At 41.0% G+C, this 20558-nt stretch overlaps 2 protein-coding genes across 5 annotated transcripts in view; one reads left to right on the forward strand and one right to left on the reverse strand.

The window, feature by feature from the left end:
- Window positions 1-4798: 4798 nt before the first annotated feature.
- LOC113025275 (carnitine O-acetyltransferase-like) lies at window positions 4799-18293 on the reverse strand. Its single transcript, XM_026172844.2, has 15 exons — window positions 18154-18293; window positions 17735-17828; window positions 17281-17577; window positions 16089-16204; window positions 14921-14974; window positions 14448-14610; window positions 13419-13593; window positions 11110-11285; window positions 10644-10744; window positions 10292-10411; window positions 7797-7919; window positions 7482-7617; window positions 5998-6060; window positions 5392-5529; window positions 4799-5216 (listed from the first exon to the last, which is right to left on the reverse strand). The coding sequence occupies exons 2-15, from the start codon at window positions 17759-17761 to the stop codon at window positions 4992-4994; spliced, it is 1914 nt and encodes a 637-aa protein (XP_026028629.1). The 5' UTR covers window positions 17762-17828; window positions 18154-18293; the 3' UTR covers window positions 4799-4991.
- A 147-nt stretch (window positions 18294-18440) lies between these two features.
- LOC113025274 (carnitine O-acetyltransferase-like) overlaps window positions 18441-20558 on the forward strand; it is a 36799-nt gene continuing 34681 nt past the window's right edge. For 2 of the 4 annotated variants that reach the window (XM_026172840.2, XM_026172842.2), the window contains exon 1: window positions 20221-20358. The gene's annotated coding sequence lies outside the window, so the exon portion shown is untranslated. Of the gene's footprint in view, window positions 18540-20220; window positions 20359-20504; window positions 20524-20558 lie in introns of those variants that run through there. The other 2 variants (XM_026172841.2, XM_080303461.1) reach the window with 2 other exon arrangements.

Raw genomic sequence — 20558 nt, forward strand, 5'->3', positions numbered from 1 at the left:
ATCCACCTCCTCCCTGTAGGCGGCCTCATCGTTGTCACTGATGAGGCCAATCACCGTGGTGTCATCTGCAAACTTAATGATGGTGTTGGAACCATCAGCAGGTCTGCAGTCGTGGGTGAAGAGGGAGTAGAGGAAAGGGCTCATCACACAGCCTTGTGGTACACCGGTGTTCATTGTGATGGTAGATGAGCAGCGGTTATCCAGCCGGACATGTTGGGGGCGGTTGGTCAGGAAGTCCAGTAACCATTTGCAGATGAGGGAACTGATACCCAGGTCTGTCAGTTTCCTGATGAGTTGTGAGGGGTGGATTGTATTGAATGCTGAACTGAAGTCTATAAACAGCATTCTGGCGTAGGTGTTGTTGTTGTCCAGGTGTGAGAGGACAGAGTGCATTGCGATGGAGACTGCATCCTCTGTGCTCCTGTTCCGGCGGTATGCGAATTGGTGGGGGTCCAGGGTGGGGGGGAGACAGGATTTGAAGTGTGCTAGGACCAGTCGCTCTAAGCACTTAGTGATGATGGGGGTGAGTGCTACTGGGCGGTAATCATTGAGGCAAGATGGGTTGGAGTTTTTGGGTATCGGGACGATGGAGGTGGATTTGAAGCAGGCCGGTACCACAGCGTGGGCCAAGGACAGATTGAATATGTCTGTGAGCACTCCTGCAAGCTCCCCAGAACACGCTCTGAGAACACGCCCGGGGATGCCATCAGGGCCTGCAGCCTTGTGGACATTGATCCTGCTCAGCACCGCTCCTACATCGGTGGGGGAGAGAGTCATAGGTTGGTGGTCTGGCGTCATGTCTGCTTTGGTTGTGGTTGTGGGGTTCCCTCGCTCAAAACGAGCATAAAAGTTGTTGAGCTCGTTGAGGAAGGAGACATCAGAGGATGCGGGGGAGGGTTTGGTGGTCCTGTAGTCTGTGATGGTCTGGAGTCCTTGCCACATGCGTCGGGGGTTGGAGTTGGAGAAGTGTTCTTCTACCTTCTTTTTGTAATGGTGTTTGGCTTTTTTGATGCCCTTCTTTAGATTAGCCCTGGCTGTACTGTAGGCGTGTGCATCTCCTGACCTAAAGGCAGTGTTGCGGGCCTTCAGGAGGAGACGAACATCCCGGTTCATCCAAGGCTTCTGGTTGGGGTACATGGTGATCCGTTTCTGGGTGGTGACACTGTCTGTGGTTTTGGAGATGTAATCCAGTACAGATGAGGCGTACTGGTCCAGGTCTGTGTGGGTGAACATATTCCAGTCTGTGTTTTTAAATCTGTCCTGGAGCACTGCGTCTGTCCCCTCTGGCCACACTTTAATTGTCCTCACAGCAGGTTTCACACGTTGGATGAGTGGTGAATACCGTGGTGTGAGGAACAGGGAGAGATGGTAAACAGCCAACTTCAAGCCAGATGGACAAGTCACCATCAAGTGTGGGATTTACCACACAAATGGGAACCATGAAGTAGCTGCTAGGAAAACCACAACCACCAAATAAGGCAAGTTCTGAGGAGTCAGCTGAATGGGAAGGACAAGATCTGGGCAACAGCTACACTCTGCCAATCAACAGATGCTCTGCCGGAATAATAAGCTGGCCAAAGGAGCCACTGACGTCAACACAATAAAGCTCCATGGACGGTTTCAACCAGAAAATCACACTTCATTTCCTTTCAGAGTTAGTAGTCTATGTGTGTTTTTCCTTTTAATACTGAATGTTCAATAAAACGAGAAACCTGCAAGTGATTGCTGACTGTTCATTCTCATCCTGACCATATGAGCCCATGATGGTAACAATCTCCAATCTCTTGAGCCTTCCTTCAAAACATTAGTGAATACCTCAGGAACTAGAACCCCGAGAAAGAACAGGAGCAAGAACAGGAGCCAGCATGGAAGGACAGACACGTACCACCAACAGATCGAACAGTCACTGTGACCGACTGGGCCCTATTTCAGGAAGCCGGTTTAGTGCAAACTCTGAGTAAGTATACCCTGAGTTAACGAAAACTCTGGGTTTTCGGTTTCACAAAGCGAGTTTAGATTAATTCTGAGTGAGTTACTATGACGACACACTCCGTGAAGCTAACCTGCCCCCTAGCAGGTTTACTTCAACTAACCCTAACTTTCTCCGCCTCTTTGTCAGAAACCTGACTTTAGGAAGTGTCAGACATGGCGTGCTCCTTCCTTGAAGAGCCAGTAGATGTTGAAGCCCAAATTCTCCGCAGAGCTCTCCGCCGGGAGAGAGTGATTAGAGCGCGTTTGGACATTTTATCATTTCCTGATGATTTTCTGTGTGAACGTTACCGTTTTTCAGCACAATCTATAATTTATTTGAATAACATCCTCAGGCCTAATATTGCTCATGTGACACATCGCTGACATTCTCTCAGTTCTGTACATATTATTTGTATTGCACTTCGGTTTTTTGCAAACAGGAGCTTTCTGTATAATATTGGTGACGCTGAGCACGTTTCCAAGGCTACCGTCTGTCGGGCAGTCAGGAATGTTAGTTGCACTGAAACGTCTCGTGTACTCGTTTGTGGTGTTCCCCGGTCATAGACCCACAAGATTTATCAAAGAGGGATGCCACAAAATTGCAGGTATCAGGATGAACAAAATTTAATTCATGATGTGGTGATACTTGAACTACTACTTACATTTTACATTTATTTTCACGGTTCCCAGGCGTGATTGGCTGTATAGATGGCACTCACATTCCAATCATTGCTCCTTCAGTAAATGAAGGAGACTATGTGAACAGGAAGTCTTTCCACAGCATTAATGTACAGGTACATAGTTCCCTGTAGCATTTCAAATTATTTCATTATAGTAATGGATGCTAATTGTGTTCTCTGCACTGTGAAGATCATATGTGATGCTGCCAACATTATCACAAATGTGGAAGCCAACTGCTCAGCCTCTGTGAGTGGTGGTGGTGGTGGCGGACCCCCACCTGTTTTTCGGGCCTCCGCTTTTTTTCTGTTGGCTATAACGGGTCACATTCGAGCATACAGAGTAAGCAAATATGTACTTGTAATGTGCTCAGATAATTTCAATAAGTGCTTACAGAGGGGAAATTAATGTAGCCTCTAACTGCAATTGATTTACATCGGACAAACAGACCAAGCACTATGGCTCATAATACAATTACACCTTACCTGTTTGGACTATATTTTTATATTTCATTTGTACTTGCTGCCAGGAACGTTTGGGGCCTGTTGGGTTGCACCTGCGCTCACATCACATCACAAAATAAAATGTATGAAATAAAAAATAAAATAAAATATAATAAAATAACGTGTTAAATGGGTGGAAATCCCTAGATCAATGTTTAAATTAACACTCACGCATTGACTCTGTCGGCTATGTTTTGCCATGCATGCTCCCTTTCTTTTGCAGCTGAGGCTGTGTTACTTTTTTTCCGCAAAATTTGCATGTTATCGGCATATGCTGCCATCAGAATTTCGGCCTCAAACGCTGTAAAATACATTGACCGCGCCTTCTTTCCCTCCGTCTCCATGGTGACTCGCTTAATCTGTGCTCCACTAATCAGGGCTTTATGTATCCTCGTGCGCGCGCTTAACTTGGGGTTAAAGCAACTCCGCGTTGACTGAACTAATTGTTATCAGCCTTTCTGAAACCGAATATTCCGAGTTGGACAGTTCGGGGTTACTCAACTCTGAGTATCGTTTTTCACTCTGAGTTTTCTAAACCGGCTTCCTGAAATAGGGCCCTGATGTTGAAAAATTCTTAGTGGTTCGGTTCGATCCCTGGCTCCTCTAGTCTGCATGCCAAGTATCCTTGGGCAAGATCCTAACCCCAAATTGCTCTCAGATGCGTTCAGAGTATGAATGTGTATGAATGGTAGTGAGGAACTAATTCCATTTGGACACACGAAAACTGTTTCAGAATTAGGAATTTATTTATCGAGCCATAGCACAAACCACTGATGTGGAAGGACATAATGCTCTATGATTGTAAAATCATATTAATACATGCCATTGCCAGAAGGTTTGAAGTTTTTATGTCCAGCACTCTTGAGACTTCGAGAGAGCTGGACAGGGCTATAAAAGGTCCTCAACTCAACTGCAAGACCAGTATCTTTGTGTCTTTCAAAATGACCACCATCAGGCAACTGGTGTGAATGTCTCGAACCAAACAATCACAAATAGACTTCAAAGGGTGGCTTGAGCCCCGTGTCACTTCTCAACACTATGGAGCCAGATTGGAATCTGCCATGAGAAAATGACATATGAGAATTGGCAGCTCCACCCCTAACACCCTGTGCTTTTCACAAATGAGAATAGGTTCAATCTCTGTACATGTGACAGATGTGACAGGGTCTGGAGAGGTGATCAAGAAAGTTTTGCTGCCTGTAACATTGATGCACAGACATCTACACGCTAGGCAATGGCACCCTGACTCTCAATAGGTATCAGGAAGAAATCCTCGGAGTCCCTGTTAGACCCTACACTGGTGCACTACAATAACCAGTCTCGTTGCGAGAATATGCAGGCAGTTCCTGGAGGGTGAAGGAAATGATAGCACTGACCGGCTCCCATGCTTGCCTGAACCTAAATCTAATAGAACTCCTCTGGGCCCAGAGGAGACTTGTGTCCATCCGACGCCATCAGGTTGCACCTCAGACTGTCATGGAGTTCAGCGATACCCTGGTCCAGATCTAGATCTAACAGTGTATAATCCAGATAAGCAAAATAATAATATTCTTTAATTTGACTGTTTAATAAGGTGCATTTCCTTAGCATGTTTAATCTGAACTAGTTTCAAATCATAGTCAAAAATTAACAGTCAATTAAAATAGTCCAGTCATTAAGCAATTTATTTGAAATGTACAAGAATCATGAGTTAACGATCTATAACATAAGAGCTTTTTATGACATGTTTTATTTTAAAACAAACAAAAATAAAATACAGTTGAAAAATAAAGTTGAATGACTCGTATTAATCAACCAATTGCTTTGAATTTTGCTATCAAATAGCTTCTTTACCTAGATCTAGGTAGAGCCATCTGGCTCTAGCTTAGTTTCCTCCAGCAGCATCTTCATGTCTACCAGTGTATCTTCTAGGGTTTGTATCAGTCGTACCACATTATTTTCTTTGCAGCTTTTCCAGGCTGACACTACAAAGGTGAAATTGTCACTTGTAACACTGTAGCAAAAATCATATGAGTTTAGTTTTTCTGGAACAGCAGAACCCAGACAGGCAGCCTTGAACGCCACCTTGTGAATAACAGAAGTGAGAATGTAATCATTAGTTACTGGTGATCGTTTGTCATAATCAATTTTAGAGCATATAAAAAGGTATTGGATAAAAAATAATAATAATAAAATTAATCATCTCTATTTGAACTGCAGTAGGCTTATAGTATGAAACATTTTCAGGCCCAGCCCTCACCTGACTTGTAGAAAGTAGAAAGTTAAAGGCTTTATTAAGGGAGGTATCTGTGTAGATGTCTGGCATGGGGATATTGTTCTCAATAGCTTGAACTTTCAGGCCCAAGAAGTGTCCAAATGTTGTCCGGCCACGAATTTCCTGTCATGATGGAGACGAGTCAATTTATTTGTAACAATAATCACCAGATGTAGTATTGCTGTAGTATTATTCTTCACAGGGCACAATTTTCTGTTAAAGGATGAGGTTTAGCAAAACTAAATGTTATTCTTCCTAAGATTAATTACTTTAAATAGATTTGACTGCACAGCAAAACCGTTATACCCAATACACACAGACAACATGAACAATGTCTGTCTACTTCCAGGAACAACCCAAACCTTGTGCTTTAGGTCATCCTCTCCTCACTTCAAATACTATCTATGGACCAGCTGTGTTTGACATTTTATTCCATTACAGTTGTATTTTAAGTGATTCAACTGTTTCTCAAAAACTTGACTCTGTCAGTTTTGACTTAGAAAAACAAAGGGAACAAAAACACAAACATATTTACAGTTTATAAATTGTAGTCACACTAATGTACTGAACGGTTATGGAAATGATACTCACCATGTTGGTGTTCCACATATGCACTTTTATAGCATTTTCCAATAAATTACGTTTCTCTGAGTTCTGGAAAAAACAAGACAAGGTTATAAGCCATACTTTTAACCAAATACGTTGTGTTAGACACCCAAAGCAGTGACACAACACAAAACCACAGGATTTAAGTAGAAAACAGTTTGGGGTTTAAAATATCACATTAACTCGAAGCATACGTTAGTCGGAGATGCTGCTAGCACTTTGGTTAACGCTTCACCCGGCTTGCGACAAACCACTCTCAAAGAACGTCAGGGCCTCAGTAAGTATACCTTGGACAAACTGACTAACACAATTCCCAAGTGGATTGCAACAAACTGCAGACCTATTAATATTGTCGAGGACACAGGCTTTACAAAGGTTTTGCAAGATTAATTGAACAAGGCTCCAAGAAGAGGCACAATGTCAAAAATGCATGGGCTCTGTGAAACTGAAAAGGGAAAAAAAAAAAAAAAAGAAAAAAAAAATCACAACTGTAGAAACTGAGTGTGCACGTAACATGACACCTGCAGCTAAACATTTGCCATTTGAGCACATGCCTTGTGTGGCTCACATCTTACAGAGATGCATCACTGTGGGTCTTGGTGTGTCAAGTGCTAGAAAAAAAAAAAAAAAAAAAAAAATGTTGGCCGCTTCAAACATAGTCCAGCGACGCCTCAGAGCTGGAAACACAGCAAACAACCCTGGGGCAGGGGAAGGAGCCATTGATCCAGGACGTGCCAACACGCTGGAATTCAACACTAGAAATGGTCAAGCGTCTAAACCGCAACCAAGCAGCAATTAAAGCGACCTTAGACCAACAGAGCCACAAACTTGTCAGTCTGATGCCAAAAGAATGGGACAAACGGCAGAAGGTGGAGTCTCTTCTGGAGCCCTGGAAGTCAGCAATCTATATAACATTTAGGCTGAAATAAAATTGATTAAACAAAATCAATTTCTTGATTTGAAAGATGGAAGAAGAACCATTTTGTTCTTCTTCCATCTTTCCTTCTGTGTGTTTTCACTACAGGTATGTAACTGAGATTCCCGGTGGGGAATCCTACGTTTCCTTCTCAGTGGTACTGCCTGCCCTCTTCCACTTGCATCATGTTATGGAAATCTCTGATGATGATGAGTCGCTAGGTTTAAAACGGCATTCCAAGCAGACCTAACCTCCCCTTAAGAAAACAATATCAACGATGAATGAATCAAGATTGCAACAGCTTTGGATGCTCGTTTCAAGGAATTGAAAGGCCTCTCCAAGAGTGACAGAGAGAGGGTGTGGCCCACAGTTGGAAGAATGCTGAATGATCAGTCCCCACCTTGACAGACTTGTGAAGATGGGCCACCTAAGAAAATTAGTCTTTTAGAGATGGGCTCAGATTCAGAATCATTGACACATTAGCAGAATTAGCAAAATTGACACATATTGCACGGTTGCATATTGACATTGAGTCGAATTCTTCCTATTTGACCTGCTTTTTGGGATCATCAAAAGACTTAACAAAGGCAGCTGAGGCACTGGAGGTTGAAAGGATTACACCTAACCGTCCTTTCCTGAACAAACGCATGGAGGCTGCTTCATATGATGCACAGCACTGCTGGTGGATCCTGCCAAGATAAGGGAAAAAAAAAAAAAAAAAAAGTGGTCAACTCAGCATATGAAATGTTGAAATCATCACCTTAGAGCTATGTTAAAACTGCATAAATCACCATTGTTAATGGAAACAAGACTGTCTTTAAAAAGAAAAAAAAAAAAACACCATGCTTTTAGTCCTTTAGTATCTCACCTATAGTAGGCCAGCTGTATTGCCATCTGTATAAAAGCATCTGGGCTTATTTGATGTGCTTTTGGAATTTGTTTCCCAAAGTGATTGAATACCAAAACCCTGAGGTCCAGGTCTTGGGCATGCCTGTGATGGTGGAGATAGAAGATATGTGTAACAGTCACACAGTTATGCTAGTGTTCTTCATTTCAGATCCATGTGGCTGTTCCCTCTTTCTTTGGAGCTGTATTCTAAACTTCCATGTTTTCTGTATATAATCCACTGTCTGCGGAAACAAACTGATTAATTTAAGTTCTGAGAAAATAACTCTGGAGCTCATTTAATCTGTTTTCCTGATACATTTCTAAAGTCTGATTTAATGAGACTTTTGCAAATAATGCTCCCCACTATAGGCATGCTTTAAAATGAGCCTACCTAATGATTCAGGCAGGTTGTTGCTATCATGGTCCTGTGCCTTACACCCAGGTTATTCAGTTTTTGCACTTTAAAATATTCTGCTTATTACTCAAAATTAATTTATTAATTGCTTATTTTGTACTTTTTACATTAGAGTTTATTAGTTTTCATGGCATTTCTCTCAGTTCTCCTTTTCCTGTGCCAAATGTATTTTTGTCTGAGTTTCCTCGTTCCAGTTATTGTAACCCACTTCCTGTTTTGCTTCTCTTGTTTGACTGTCCCAGTGTGTTCAGCTGGCTCTCATGACACTTGTTTATATTTAAGTTCTCCTCTTACTTCTCACTACGTCTGTCGCTCTTCCTTGTGTTCTTACTGCTTGTTACTAGAATTTTGGATTCTTTTACTAGTTACCGGCAAAAACAAGGCTTTGTGAACCAGAAACAGGAATGTCAAACTCATTTTACATCACATGCCACATACAGCACACTTTGTTCTTAATGCGGCGAAGGCAAAGGCGAAGAAGAAATATGATCCTTTTGCCATTTTATTGTTTATTTATTACTTAATTAGTTTGATGTAATATCAATGGCTTTGTTTTTAAACCTATGAAAATGTTCTTAAAAGTCCAAAAACTTAAAAAGCCATCCACTGGACCGGATTGGAGGCCCTCAACCCTTATGTTTGACAACCCTACTATCAATCTGACCACCATCCCCACAGTGAAACCATCTGGTCACTTTTGCCACTGTGACATCTTGATAATGCAATTCTTGTGAAAACACAAAAACAAGCATACCTCTAATCCACACAGAATGTCCCTTAGCAGGTTACACCTCCACAGATATCTTGGTAGCCATCAACAAGTTTCTGGCATAATTCTGCCTGGATATTTGACCACTACTTGGCAGAATTACTTTAAAACTGGTTAGTTTCTTGGCTCGGACCCAGCTTTTAATCATAATACACAAAAGATTTAATCTGTTAATGGGTTGGGGTATTGGGAGGGCCATTTCAGAAGCTTTATGTTGGTTTTGGAAGGGATAACTGTTTGGGAACCCCCAACTGTTGATTGTAGGTGATGTACACCCCATTCTTCCATCTACAACTCCACTGTGTTGTAGGAGTTGAATAAATTGCTTTAAGTGACCAGTTACATTTTTGATTGACCAGCATTACTATTTATTGATGTGACTCCTGACAGAAATAACAGGATGATTTGTTAAGTGTACCATGCAAAACTCTGCCCTGAGAAACTCTCCTTTTGCAATATGCTTGTGATTATTTTCTATTTGCACCGAAGTGGTGTTGAGTCAGTTTTTGAAGAATTTGGCTGAATATATTCCAATACTCAAGTCAGTCATTTGATCACAGTCCACAAAGACATACTTTTTAGTTCCTGAAAAGAAAATTGAATGCAGAAAGATATTCAGTACACCAAAGGGAAAAACAAACAAACAAATGCAGCCGTTGGTGATGTGCATGGATTCGGGACTTCAGCCAGTCAAATGATTTTCATCTAAGTATACTGTATATAGAGGGGAAGAAAAAACAAACAAAGAGACGTCCAATTACAGCTTGACGTCTCTGAATATGGACTATGTACAGCAATAGATGTATTTCCTAAACTGCAATGAAATAGTTGTTAAATCCCTTGAATTGAAGCTGAAAGTCTGAACTTTAATCATTGTCCAAATACATATGAACTGTGACTGTCAGTATGGACAACAGGAAGAGTTATGTAGTACTGTAGAATAATTTCAAACTCTGGCATTTCTTAACGCCACGTTCAAGAGAATCAGTTCACAGTTTCTGATTTCCACTCTCCCACAGTAAATGGACTCCTAGGTACATGCCCTCAACACCTCACCTTCATGCTGCTTCCCTCTGCTATGATATCTGCTGTTCTTATGCTAGCTTGTATGGTTACTGACAAAGGAGAGTTCACACCCAGTTAAAGCTAAACTTAAACATTACTACAGAGTTTTAAATTAAAATGTTTTAGTTGTCCAACCCTTTAACTGTAGTGCAAAACTACAAACCTAGTGTTTCTGAGACAGACTTGCATGAAATAGGACCGAGCTTAAACAGGCATGTGCGCTTACTTGTCAACACTCTGTTTAGCCTCCTCAATGGCTGTTTTAATGTCAGGTGTGATGTTAAAGTGTAGTTTCTGAGGCATTGGCAAAAGTGCCACAGGAGACTCCATCATCTGTGGTTTCTTCCTGTCTCCACACATTTAAAAAAACAAAAACAAAAACAAACAAAAAAAACAGTAGAACAGAACATCAAATCTAGTGACAGACGAAGTGACAGTCACTGTTAGGTGTGCTAGAAAATTGCTTAATGATGTTTAAGATGACATAATTACATTTGCAAAAACAACGGAAATTAAAATTTATAAAGAAAACGTGACATGCTCCTGAAGTGTGGTTTTTTTAGAGGATGTAAACTTACATGGAAGATGTGATATAATCTGATAGAGCCATACATGGTGTGCCATCAATAATGGCATGCAACATGGTAAACCCACATGTCCCATCTTCACCAACAATAAACTGAAAGAAAGACACACAAATTAAGTTTCTTCATGTGCGGTTCTGTTACTGAGCTTCTATGATAGGGAAGTTTTTTAGTAAATTGGGCCATCAATATAGGCTTTTAAAGTGCTGGTTTAAAATGTAAAAATAACACTACTACAACAACAACAACTAAGGTAAAGGCACCTAGAAGGTCATTGGCATTTAAACATACTAACCCTTTTTACTATTCTCACACTGAGACAGACCGTTTTCACTTTTCTTTTGCATTAGTAGAACTACTCTATCATTAACTTTTCGCACAACTTGAATCTGATCTCTATGCAAGGTAAAATAGAGCTTGCCTGAATGATACATCAGTGGTTCGGTTTTCCTTCTCTCACCTGCAGCGATTTGTCAAACCAGCGGTTAGCACTGTTCCACTGGGTGCCGCCTCCATGCAAAACCTGCACTGGTTCAAACCTGCTATACTTCTCATATGTCCGAGGCATGGCTTTGTCCAAACACAGCACACAGATGCTCCTTTCAATGGCTGAAACTGATTTTTTGTTGGAGGGATCTGAACAAATTAAGCACAAAGACACACAAAGCAAATATGCTGTTAAGATAAATTTAAACAATTGTGTTAAATTTAACACAATTGTTTAATATTCTAGAAAACCTAAAATGTAATATTCTAATCTGAAGGTTAGCCGTTCGATCCATTCTGCATGCCAAACATCTAACTCCAAGTTGTTTTCCGATTCATCCATGGGAGTATTAATGCATGTGCACATGCATCAAACAGCATGCAGCCTGTTTCAGTTGCTCTTGCTTTTTCTTTTTACTTTAGCTTTTTTCTTACTTATTTCTTTGACCTTAGTACTTAAGAGTGTTCCTCCTTTTTTTAATATCTCTTTTTAAAACATTTGGATCGATAGAGTTTTTGTTCCGTTTATTGCCACGGAATAGTTACTTTTTTTGAGGAATGGCAGCGCGGAGGAGCCGCTACACACCGCACAGGTTGTTTACTCCAGAGATCAGCTGATCGCCCTGATGCCGTTGGCATGGCACCTGTCATCAAACTGTGCACTGTTGAACTAGGGCTGTATTATTTGCCCAGGAAATGTTCCCATGTGAGCTTGGTGACTGTTTACGTTCCCCCCTCGACTAACCCCACAGCTGCATGTGACATTATCCACTCTGCTATAGCCCAGTTACACACTCAGCACCCGAGTGCTTTCACTTCCATCTTGGGTGATTTCAACCATGTCGCCTTGGACACTACACTGCCAACTTTCACACAATATGTGGTCTGTCACACCAGCATGGGGAGACTTTTAGATGCACTGCATAGTAATGTCAAGGACGCATGCAGTTCATTCTCCCTCCCCCCCACTCGGTAAGTCAGATCATAACCTGATTCACCTCACACCCTGCTATGTGCTTATTGTGGGGAGGGAGCCTGTGACCACTACAAGTATTAGGAGGTGGTCGGAGGCCTTAGCGGAACAACAGGGTTGTTTTGAATTGACAAACTGGAAGGTTCTTAGAGTGAGGGCATCAATGGACTTACTGATCCTATCACCGACTACATAACCTTCTGCACCAACTCCACTGTCCCAACTCAGACTGTCCATTGTTACCCAAATAACAAGCTGTGGGTAACTAAGGACATCAAAGCACTCCTGAAGGACAAGAAGAGGGCTTCAGAGTGGTTCAGGCATTATTGAAGGGCAAGATCAGAGAGGCTGAGGACAATTACAGGAGAAACTCCCACATCATGAAGACCCTGGGAAGACTCATCCTTGACCAGCTCCGACCTCTAGTCTGGCCAAATCAGGATCCCCTTCAGTTTGCTTACCAGCCCCACCTCAGAGCTGAGGACGCCATCATCTACCAGCTCAATTGTGTCTACACCCATTTGGATGAGCCGGAAGCATGGTGGGGTCATGTTTTTCGATGTTTCCAGTGCATTCAATACCATGAGGCCAACTCTTCTGGGTGATCGTCTATGCTGTTGCATGCTGGGGCAGCTGGTAGAGGGTTGCAGATGCCAACAGACTCAAACTGTTCCGCAAGGCCAGTAACGCTGCTGGGATGGAGCTGGACTCCCTTAGGGTGGTGTCTAAGAGGTGGATGTTATCTAAGATAAGGATAATGCTGGCCATAATGGCCCCCACCCTACCCTACTCTCTGCTGGCTAGTTACAGGAGCATGTTCAGTGAGAGACCAAGATTACTAAAAAGCACCACTGAACGACTCAGAAAATCATTCCTGCCCCTGGCCATCCCCTTGCATCTCCTCCATTTAATACACTGCAATACTTACACCCTCTTGCACATGCTCTACAGTAAAATAACAAATGACAGCATTTCACAGGTTGAGCTTGAAATTGCTTAAAGTGTCTACATTTACACATTTTTAAATAAATAAATGAATACATCTAAAGTGAATTCAAACTGGAAATAGGTGGTGGTTAGATTATGATATTACTTATTATTCTGACCTAAATTTATTGCTCTTGTATTAACATTTGTGTCCCAATGGTAGGTGGGGTTACACAGGTGACCTTAACACTTTGCATATGACTAATTATAATCTACTGTGTCCCTTAACAATGAATCTTTGCCCTTAAAATCCTTGTTTTTACTTATTACACACAATTTCTGTAAGCCTCTTTACATGTCTATGGAAGTATAATTGTGCTCACCCTGGACCAGTTTGTTATAGTATTTGTACCAGGTGTCCCGGTGCAGGGTCGTGAGAATACCAACATGTTCTGTGTTGGTCTCTAGTGATGAATTACAGATCCGCTCCAGCTGAACACAAAGCTGATCAGCAGTGATCGGAGTGCCATCACTGTGGTAGACCTCCACTGTAAAGAACTGAAAAGAGAGACAACAATGCTGGACTGACAGTTCACCACTGAGAAAGAGACCACTTGTAATTCAGGCATTACTGCCCATTGTTAAAGGAACTGGAAGATCAAAACTTATTCCAAATAAATTAAACATGAGTATTCCTGTGAAATGTATGACAATTTTAGTAGCACCTTAAATTAAGCCTTAGAGGTCTAAGATTCTTAGAAAGAAGAGCGTCTGGACTTCTCTAAATTGCTTGAAGATGTTTCACCTCTCATCCGAGAAGCTTCTTCAGTTCAAGGGTCCACCCCAAGAGGGACAAAAGGACCCCCTAATGATCCTCTACTTAATCACACGAGCCCAGGTGTAAAAACGGGTGTAGGTCACAATCAGGCATGGTTTTAGTTGAGCTCATTGTGAAACCTAGCCCCACCCTATAATGTGATTTCCTGAGTTTAAATGGCCCGGGATGTGAGTGGGCGTTAAGGAGTCTGGGAAGGAATCTCAACACTGGATTATAGATGGCAGACAGTTGGTGCCATAAGATGGTCCTTCACAGTGGACATAAATGGCTTCTTTCACTCCTCTTTCAAACCATCTGTCTTCTCTGTCCAAAATGTGAAGATGGCATCCTCGAAAGAGTGTCCTTTGTCCCTTAAATCCTTTTTCAAGGATGCCAATGAAATGAGTGTAAATGTAGGGAGAAACCTTGTTTGATTTGTTTTTCTGTATGTGCTGTGATAACTTTTCAAGAGTTATTAGAAGAAGCTGGTGCTTGAGCCGGTGCTTTTTTACCTGGACTTGTAGAATTCAAGTTTGATAAATAATGGGGCCCTGAACTCAAACACCTCAATAAAGGTGTATGTTTGACACCTCACCTGAGAGTTTTGTGCCACTGTAATGTGTCTGGGGTTGGAGTTCTTGGCATGGAACACCAATGAGTCAGTCTTCTGTCCAGGGACACGGCAGGATGACAGTGCCCGGAAGTATTGCATCATACAGAGGGGCTCTCCTCGCATATATTGTACTGGTAGTGTCTCACTGCAAAATTAAGAGGGTGTGTCCTAACATACATTCGTGGTTAAATTAAAAAAAAAAAAAAAAAAAAAAAAAAAGACAAGACAAGCAATAACTTTAAAACCTCTATTCAAATATTCTGGTTCATAGAGTTCACTGACTATTTTACATTATTATAAAGTAAACCCAGAGTTTGTCAAACATGCTTCCTGGAATACAACCCTGGTCCCCAACCAGGCATCTTTCAGTGTTTCACATTGTGTCCATGGTCCACTACACCATCTTTGCCATGTTTGTGATTGCAAGAAGTTTTAAGTGATCTGATGGTACTCACTCCTCAATCATTGTCTTGAAGTCCAGAACAGCTTTTATCACTTTGGCAGCACACCTGGTCAGAAAAAACAGTTATAAAACAATACAACATAAAAGTTTTCAATGCAATATGACTCACTAAAAGCAAAGTGGCCAAGATACCTAATGTGGGTCAAACTCCTAAAACCAAAGATCCTTATAATTTATACCGTACAATTTATCTGTAACTGCCCATGGACAAAATATGTTCAGCTATTTTCACACAGAGCAGTTGATCCTGCATGAATTATTGAAGTTATACACAAAACCAAATTCAGAAAAAGCTGGGACACTAAAATTAAAGTTCGACCCACAATCTCGATCCGGTGGTCGGGGTGAGTGACTGATGTACCAGCACAAATGCAGAATAAATGAGAAGTGATCTGAAGTGATCAGAAGAAATCCTGGATTACACAAGAACTTGATGGAAAACTGAGGGGAAGTGACATAGTTGGACTCTGTGAGTGTGAACAGGCTCTGACGATGAAGCATGCTAGGATTTTTGAAGCTGGAGTTAATGTACCGATAGGTTGTAAATTCTTAGGGTGTAGTTCATCTTGAAATAGAATATGGAAAGTCGTTGGCAGGTTTGCTTCATTTGAGTAAGATTTCCCAAATGAACAAAGGTGATGGCAAGCAGTTTTGGAGTATTAGTTGTACTGGTTGAAGGACAGTTAGAAGAGAACCACCTTCTACGATGATAACCCCTAAAACCAGCTGAATGTCATCAAGCTGATCATCATTGTAGGACTTTTCTCATCTCCACATATACATTAAAAAACACAGAATATTTCCCCTAAGCTAGTTAACTCACTGTTAGCCTATTGGATGGGATATTGCCACATGTTTACTTAGTTTAATCTTTTGGAAGATTTAAAAAAAAACAACAACAACAAAACCACTTGCTGGGTCTGTGTTTACATTTAAAAAAAAATCCTGCAATAGTAGGGTCCAAGTGCAGGTCCAAGCTGAGCAAGTTGGATAAGACAGTGGGCCAGTGCACATCTTTGTATTTTCTAATGTACAAAATTACAAATGCATGGTAGTATATTTTCCTTTTCTGATGTCCATAAAGTCAGATGCTCAGCTAACTAAAACAGACCTTAAGTCCTTCCATGTCATTTGTTTGATGTGTGTGCACATGTGCTTACCTTATTTGTCCCTGTTTATCAGTGAAGTCCATTTTGGGAAGAACAAATCCACCGTTAGAAATCAGCAAAGATTCCCTCGAGTCCAAATAATTAATCTGTATCCCATAATCTGCAAGCTGCAAAAAGAAAACGCATAAACAGTCTGTCTGAAAAGTCTTTGATTACTTTTAATGTTTAGTAGTTCAATTCAATTTTATTTATACAGTGCCAGATCCCAACAACAAATGGCTCAAGGTGTTTTATATTGTAAAAAAAAAAAAATTATAATACAAAGAAAACAAACATATGACCCCCTATGAGCAAACGTCTTGGGAACAATGGGAAGGAAAAACTCCCTTTTAACAGGAAGAAAACTCCAGCAGAACCAGGCTCAGGGAGGGCTGACTATCTGCTGCAACTGGTTGGAGATAGACAGGAAAAAGACATGATGTGGAAGAGAGCCAGAGATTAATAATAACAAATAATTAAATGCAGAGAAGTATATAAATGCCATCCATCAATCCATCCATTCGCTTCCGCTTATCCTGTTCAGGGTCGCGGGGGGCACTGGAGCCTATCCCAACTGTCATAGGGCGAGAGGCGGGGTACACCCTGGACAGGTCGCCAGTCTGTCGCAGGGCCAACACACAGGGACAGACAACCATTCGCGCTCACATTCACTCGCACATTCACACCTAGTGACAATTTGGATTATCCAATTAACCTATCCCCACAAGCTGCATGTCTTTGGACGGTGGGAGGAAGCCGGAGTACCCGGAGGGAACCCACGCAAACACGGGGAGAACATGCAAACTCCACACAGAAAGACCCCGGCCTGATGTTGGAATTGAACTCAGGACCTTCTTGCTGTGCGGCAACAGTGCTAACCACCGTGCCACCGTGCTGCCGTATATAAATACGTGATTGAAAAAGGCGACGAAAGGAGAAATACACAATGAATTATGGCAGCCTAGACCTATTGTTTCCTAAGGGAGGATTCAGGATCACCAGCTCCAACTTATAATAAAACAACCCAACAATAAGCCACTGACAATGTTTCTGAAAAAGCTGTGAATGGAGACACATCAGGACAAAAACCATTATGCTGCCCATGATTTCTCACCACAGTCCCTCCTAAACTGCACCTATCAGCTCTCCTGTCCGACCACTAACATGGACAGTTAAGGACATTTAATCCATGTTTTGCACTCACCCAGTTGTCAGTAGTGCACGCTTTCCTCTCCAGGCTTCTCTGCAGTTTCTCTCCATCACCTCCTTCTTTGAGGAACTCCTTCATCAGCCGTTTTATGTGCTTCAGCTCATCCTCTGTTACAAGGGGCTCCAGACAACTCAGATAGCGTTCACAGGTCTCCCGCAGAGGGGGCACAGGCAGACGGGGCAGTCCTTTCTGATGGTTCAGATACCTGCCACCCATCAGAGTGTCCGATGCAGAATTTACCAGCCGACAGGATTTCACCAAGCCATAAGAATTCATCATTCCAACATTCACCTGACAGATGCAAAAATGTTTTAGTTACTACATTAAATTCTGTGAGCGAAATAAAAATAAGATCATTAATAATGATACAATAAAAAAAAGAGCCAGGGAAATGATTTACACTATTACATTAACAAAAGGCTAAGTTAACTGAGAGCGTGTTACTTACTATAATTCTGTTCAGAATTCTCAACATTTTTCTTTCAGTAAACTTCCACACTTGGAGTTAATTGTTAAACCCGTTTAACTGTCAGGTCACAGTGCTGTTGAGAAAATATTTGAAAAAGAAAATCCTCTGGTTAAAGGAAATGATAAATGCTCCCCTCCCCCAACAAGACAATTAACTTAAGTAAACCAGATAAAAAGGGACATGAAAGCCTTTCTTTTTCTCTGCAGCAGTTAATAAAGCAAATAGAATGGTTTAATAGTTAATAATAATTAATATATTTTTGATAGTATTAAAATAACATCATTACCACTTTTAACTTACAGTCACCAATAAATTGGTAAATTATTCTGTTGTGTGTTTATGTTTAAATTTGGTGCACAGTTTGCTAATAGTTTTGCCTTTTTTGCCTTTGGAGTTACCTGTCAGCAGCTACAGCTCTTCCTGGTTTAGCAAAAGATGAAGGTAATGGTGAAGTTGATTGAAATATAAAGACCAACCAAACAGAACAATCTATCTTCTTCTACTTCTTTGGGGTAGATTGACTAGATGCATCAATGGTATATTGCTGCCATCTACTGTTTATTGTTACCCGAGTAAATCTTCTGCTGATTAAGCACTGAACCGTCTGCTGTCACAGCTTGGGTTTAGTTATGGTTTTCTGAGACACAGGTGGGAACTCTGATGGAAGCAATTAAGGTGGAGTAGACAATCAGAGCCCTATTCAATAAAGCAAGTTCAGCGTATCCAGGTTATCTTTACATTATCTGAATTCAGTTACACTACATTGGTAATCGGAGCTTCATTGGTAAGCTACACCCATCCTCCATCTTCATTTTCACCAATGCCAGCATCTAGAATGTGGGGGATCCTATCCTAATTCGTGTCATTCCTGGGTCTCCATTCTGCCATATTGGTTCATCTGAGTTTAAGCACTAAATAGCTTTTATTTGAATTTTCTATAAATCATGTTGATTGGATGAGCTATCCTTATTTGCATTTAGAAAACAGGCAGTGAAAAATCAGCTCAAAGCAAAAAATGTAAGTTCATGTTAAAGTTTTTGTCAAATTAGGATATTGTCAGGTACATTCTCCAGTGTGTCACTTGTAATCTCTTGCAGGTTTTCTGCACGTCTGGCAAACCAAGCATGTAAAAAGTAGTTTGAGTTCCCCAATTATTATAACTTTGGTGCTAAAACATGAAAAAGTCTGATGGCAATACTAGTTTTACTGTTTCTAGTCTTACCATCACTTTCAATTGGCATAAGACTTGTCTGAGCAGGATGCGTGACCATAAAGACACAAGTGCATCTCACATGACAGAAGTAACCCTGTTCAGGGATTTTGGCCTTGCAGTTCTGCAAAGTGTTTTTTCTTTCCCTCAAAAGCGTATCTTTTAGATCTTCAATAAACATCAGATGAGCTGTGTCTATATTTACTCTGTTTTCTAGATAAGAGCCTGCAGGGCCTGCCTCAAGTGACCCGCTCCCTCATCCCTTCCTCTTTAACAGTACAAAAGAGTCGAGTCATTGTTAACCCTGAATAATCCATTTGCTTCTAATAATCTTTTATAGTTGTTTTTATATGTGGAACATGCAGGGAAAGAAGGCTTCAGTAAAAGTTGCAGCTTGGGTAAATCAGCATAAATCCCCATGGTAAATTATTCTACGAACCTAACCTGCTCTGAGAGATTTTCTAGGAATGGCGACACTATTTTCTGGAAAACTAATTGTCAGTGGAGCCTAGCCTGTAGCTTAATCAGCAGAAAGAAATCTGCATACTGACCAATCAATTCTCCAGAAAACAGCATCACCATTTCAGGAAAATCTCTCAGACCTCTGCAGGGAGACTAAGGATCTGAAGATTTTTAGTAGCATCTGAACTGGTTGTTTCCCTGATGAGCATTGGTAATGTTTCAAACATATTAGAGATTCTCTGCTGGGGATTACAGTTTATATAAGCAAGGCATACCATCACAGAACGCACACCAAGAATTCCTTTTTAAAGAATAAAATTATTGATTCACTTTGATCTGTTGACAACCAAAGTGATTTCCATGTCTCCTTTATTAGGCTGTAGGGGAGTAAGTTTTAATCCACTGCAAATGGATCCAATTTAAATAAACAGCAACACCGAGAGCAAACTGAGAGATAAAATCATTAACTTAAATGAAAATGTTGATTTTAATGCTATTTGCGCTAAATAACCAGATTAATGATTTTCTGCATTATTGACTGTGCCCTTTTGGCAACAGTGTTGCATTTTCCAGTTATCTTTTTTATGTTCTTTATAGATCCTATACAATTTTATCATCATGTCATAATGTCTGTGACGAGAATAGGTGTCATTCATAGGGATCATTTAGTGTGGAATAAAAGTCACATGATCCATGAAACGCCCCTCTTAGATAGGCCAGATGCTGCTAAAACCATCCATTTCATGTGGGTTACCTTACTGAGTTAACTTAACCAGCTCGTGGAAGTTTGCTATTGGTGTAAACCCCACAAGTGGAAAATTCCTATTGGTGGAACATCGCTAAGAAGAGCCATTAGTTCTAGGGCCTGTTTAACTCTGACTATTTAAGTCCCTGCTCTTCTCTCTTGGCTTGTACTGCAAGGCGTCTTAAAGTAAGTTAAAAAAACAAAACAAAACCAACAACTATATATTAATTTAATTTTGGCTGTACCTGTTCTTCTGTTTAAACACTTGCTGTTTCACCCACGGGGCAGTACAATATGACATCATCCCCACCCATGTCGGTAACAAACTGATAGATTCTCAGATGCACGCAAGTAAGGGAACAGTCTCTTCAAGAATTGAAGAATTT

Source organism: Astatotilapia calliptera, chromosome 7 (assembly GCF_964374335.1).
Source record: "Astatotilapia calliptera chromosome 7, fAstCal68.1, whole genome shotgun sequence".
NCBI classification, from domain to species: Eukaryota; Metazoa; Chordata; class Actinopteri; order Cichliformes; family Cichlidae; genus Astatotilapia; species Astatotilapia calliptera.

Bases quoted from the DNA above. Each gene is read 5' to 3' on its own strand.
- LOC113025275 (XM_026172844.2), bottom strand. From the start codon at position 17,761: ATGTTGAGAATTCTGAACAGAATTATA. The intron at 10,412-10,643 runs GTAAGTTTACAT...GTGTGGAGACAG, and splicing joins GATTATATCACATCTTCCAT to GAAGAAACCACAGATGATGG. The intron at 5,530-5,997 runs GTGAGTATCATT...CCATCATGACAG, and splicing joins ATATGTGGAACACCAACATG to GAAATTCGTGGCCGGACAAC.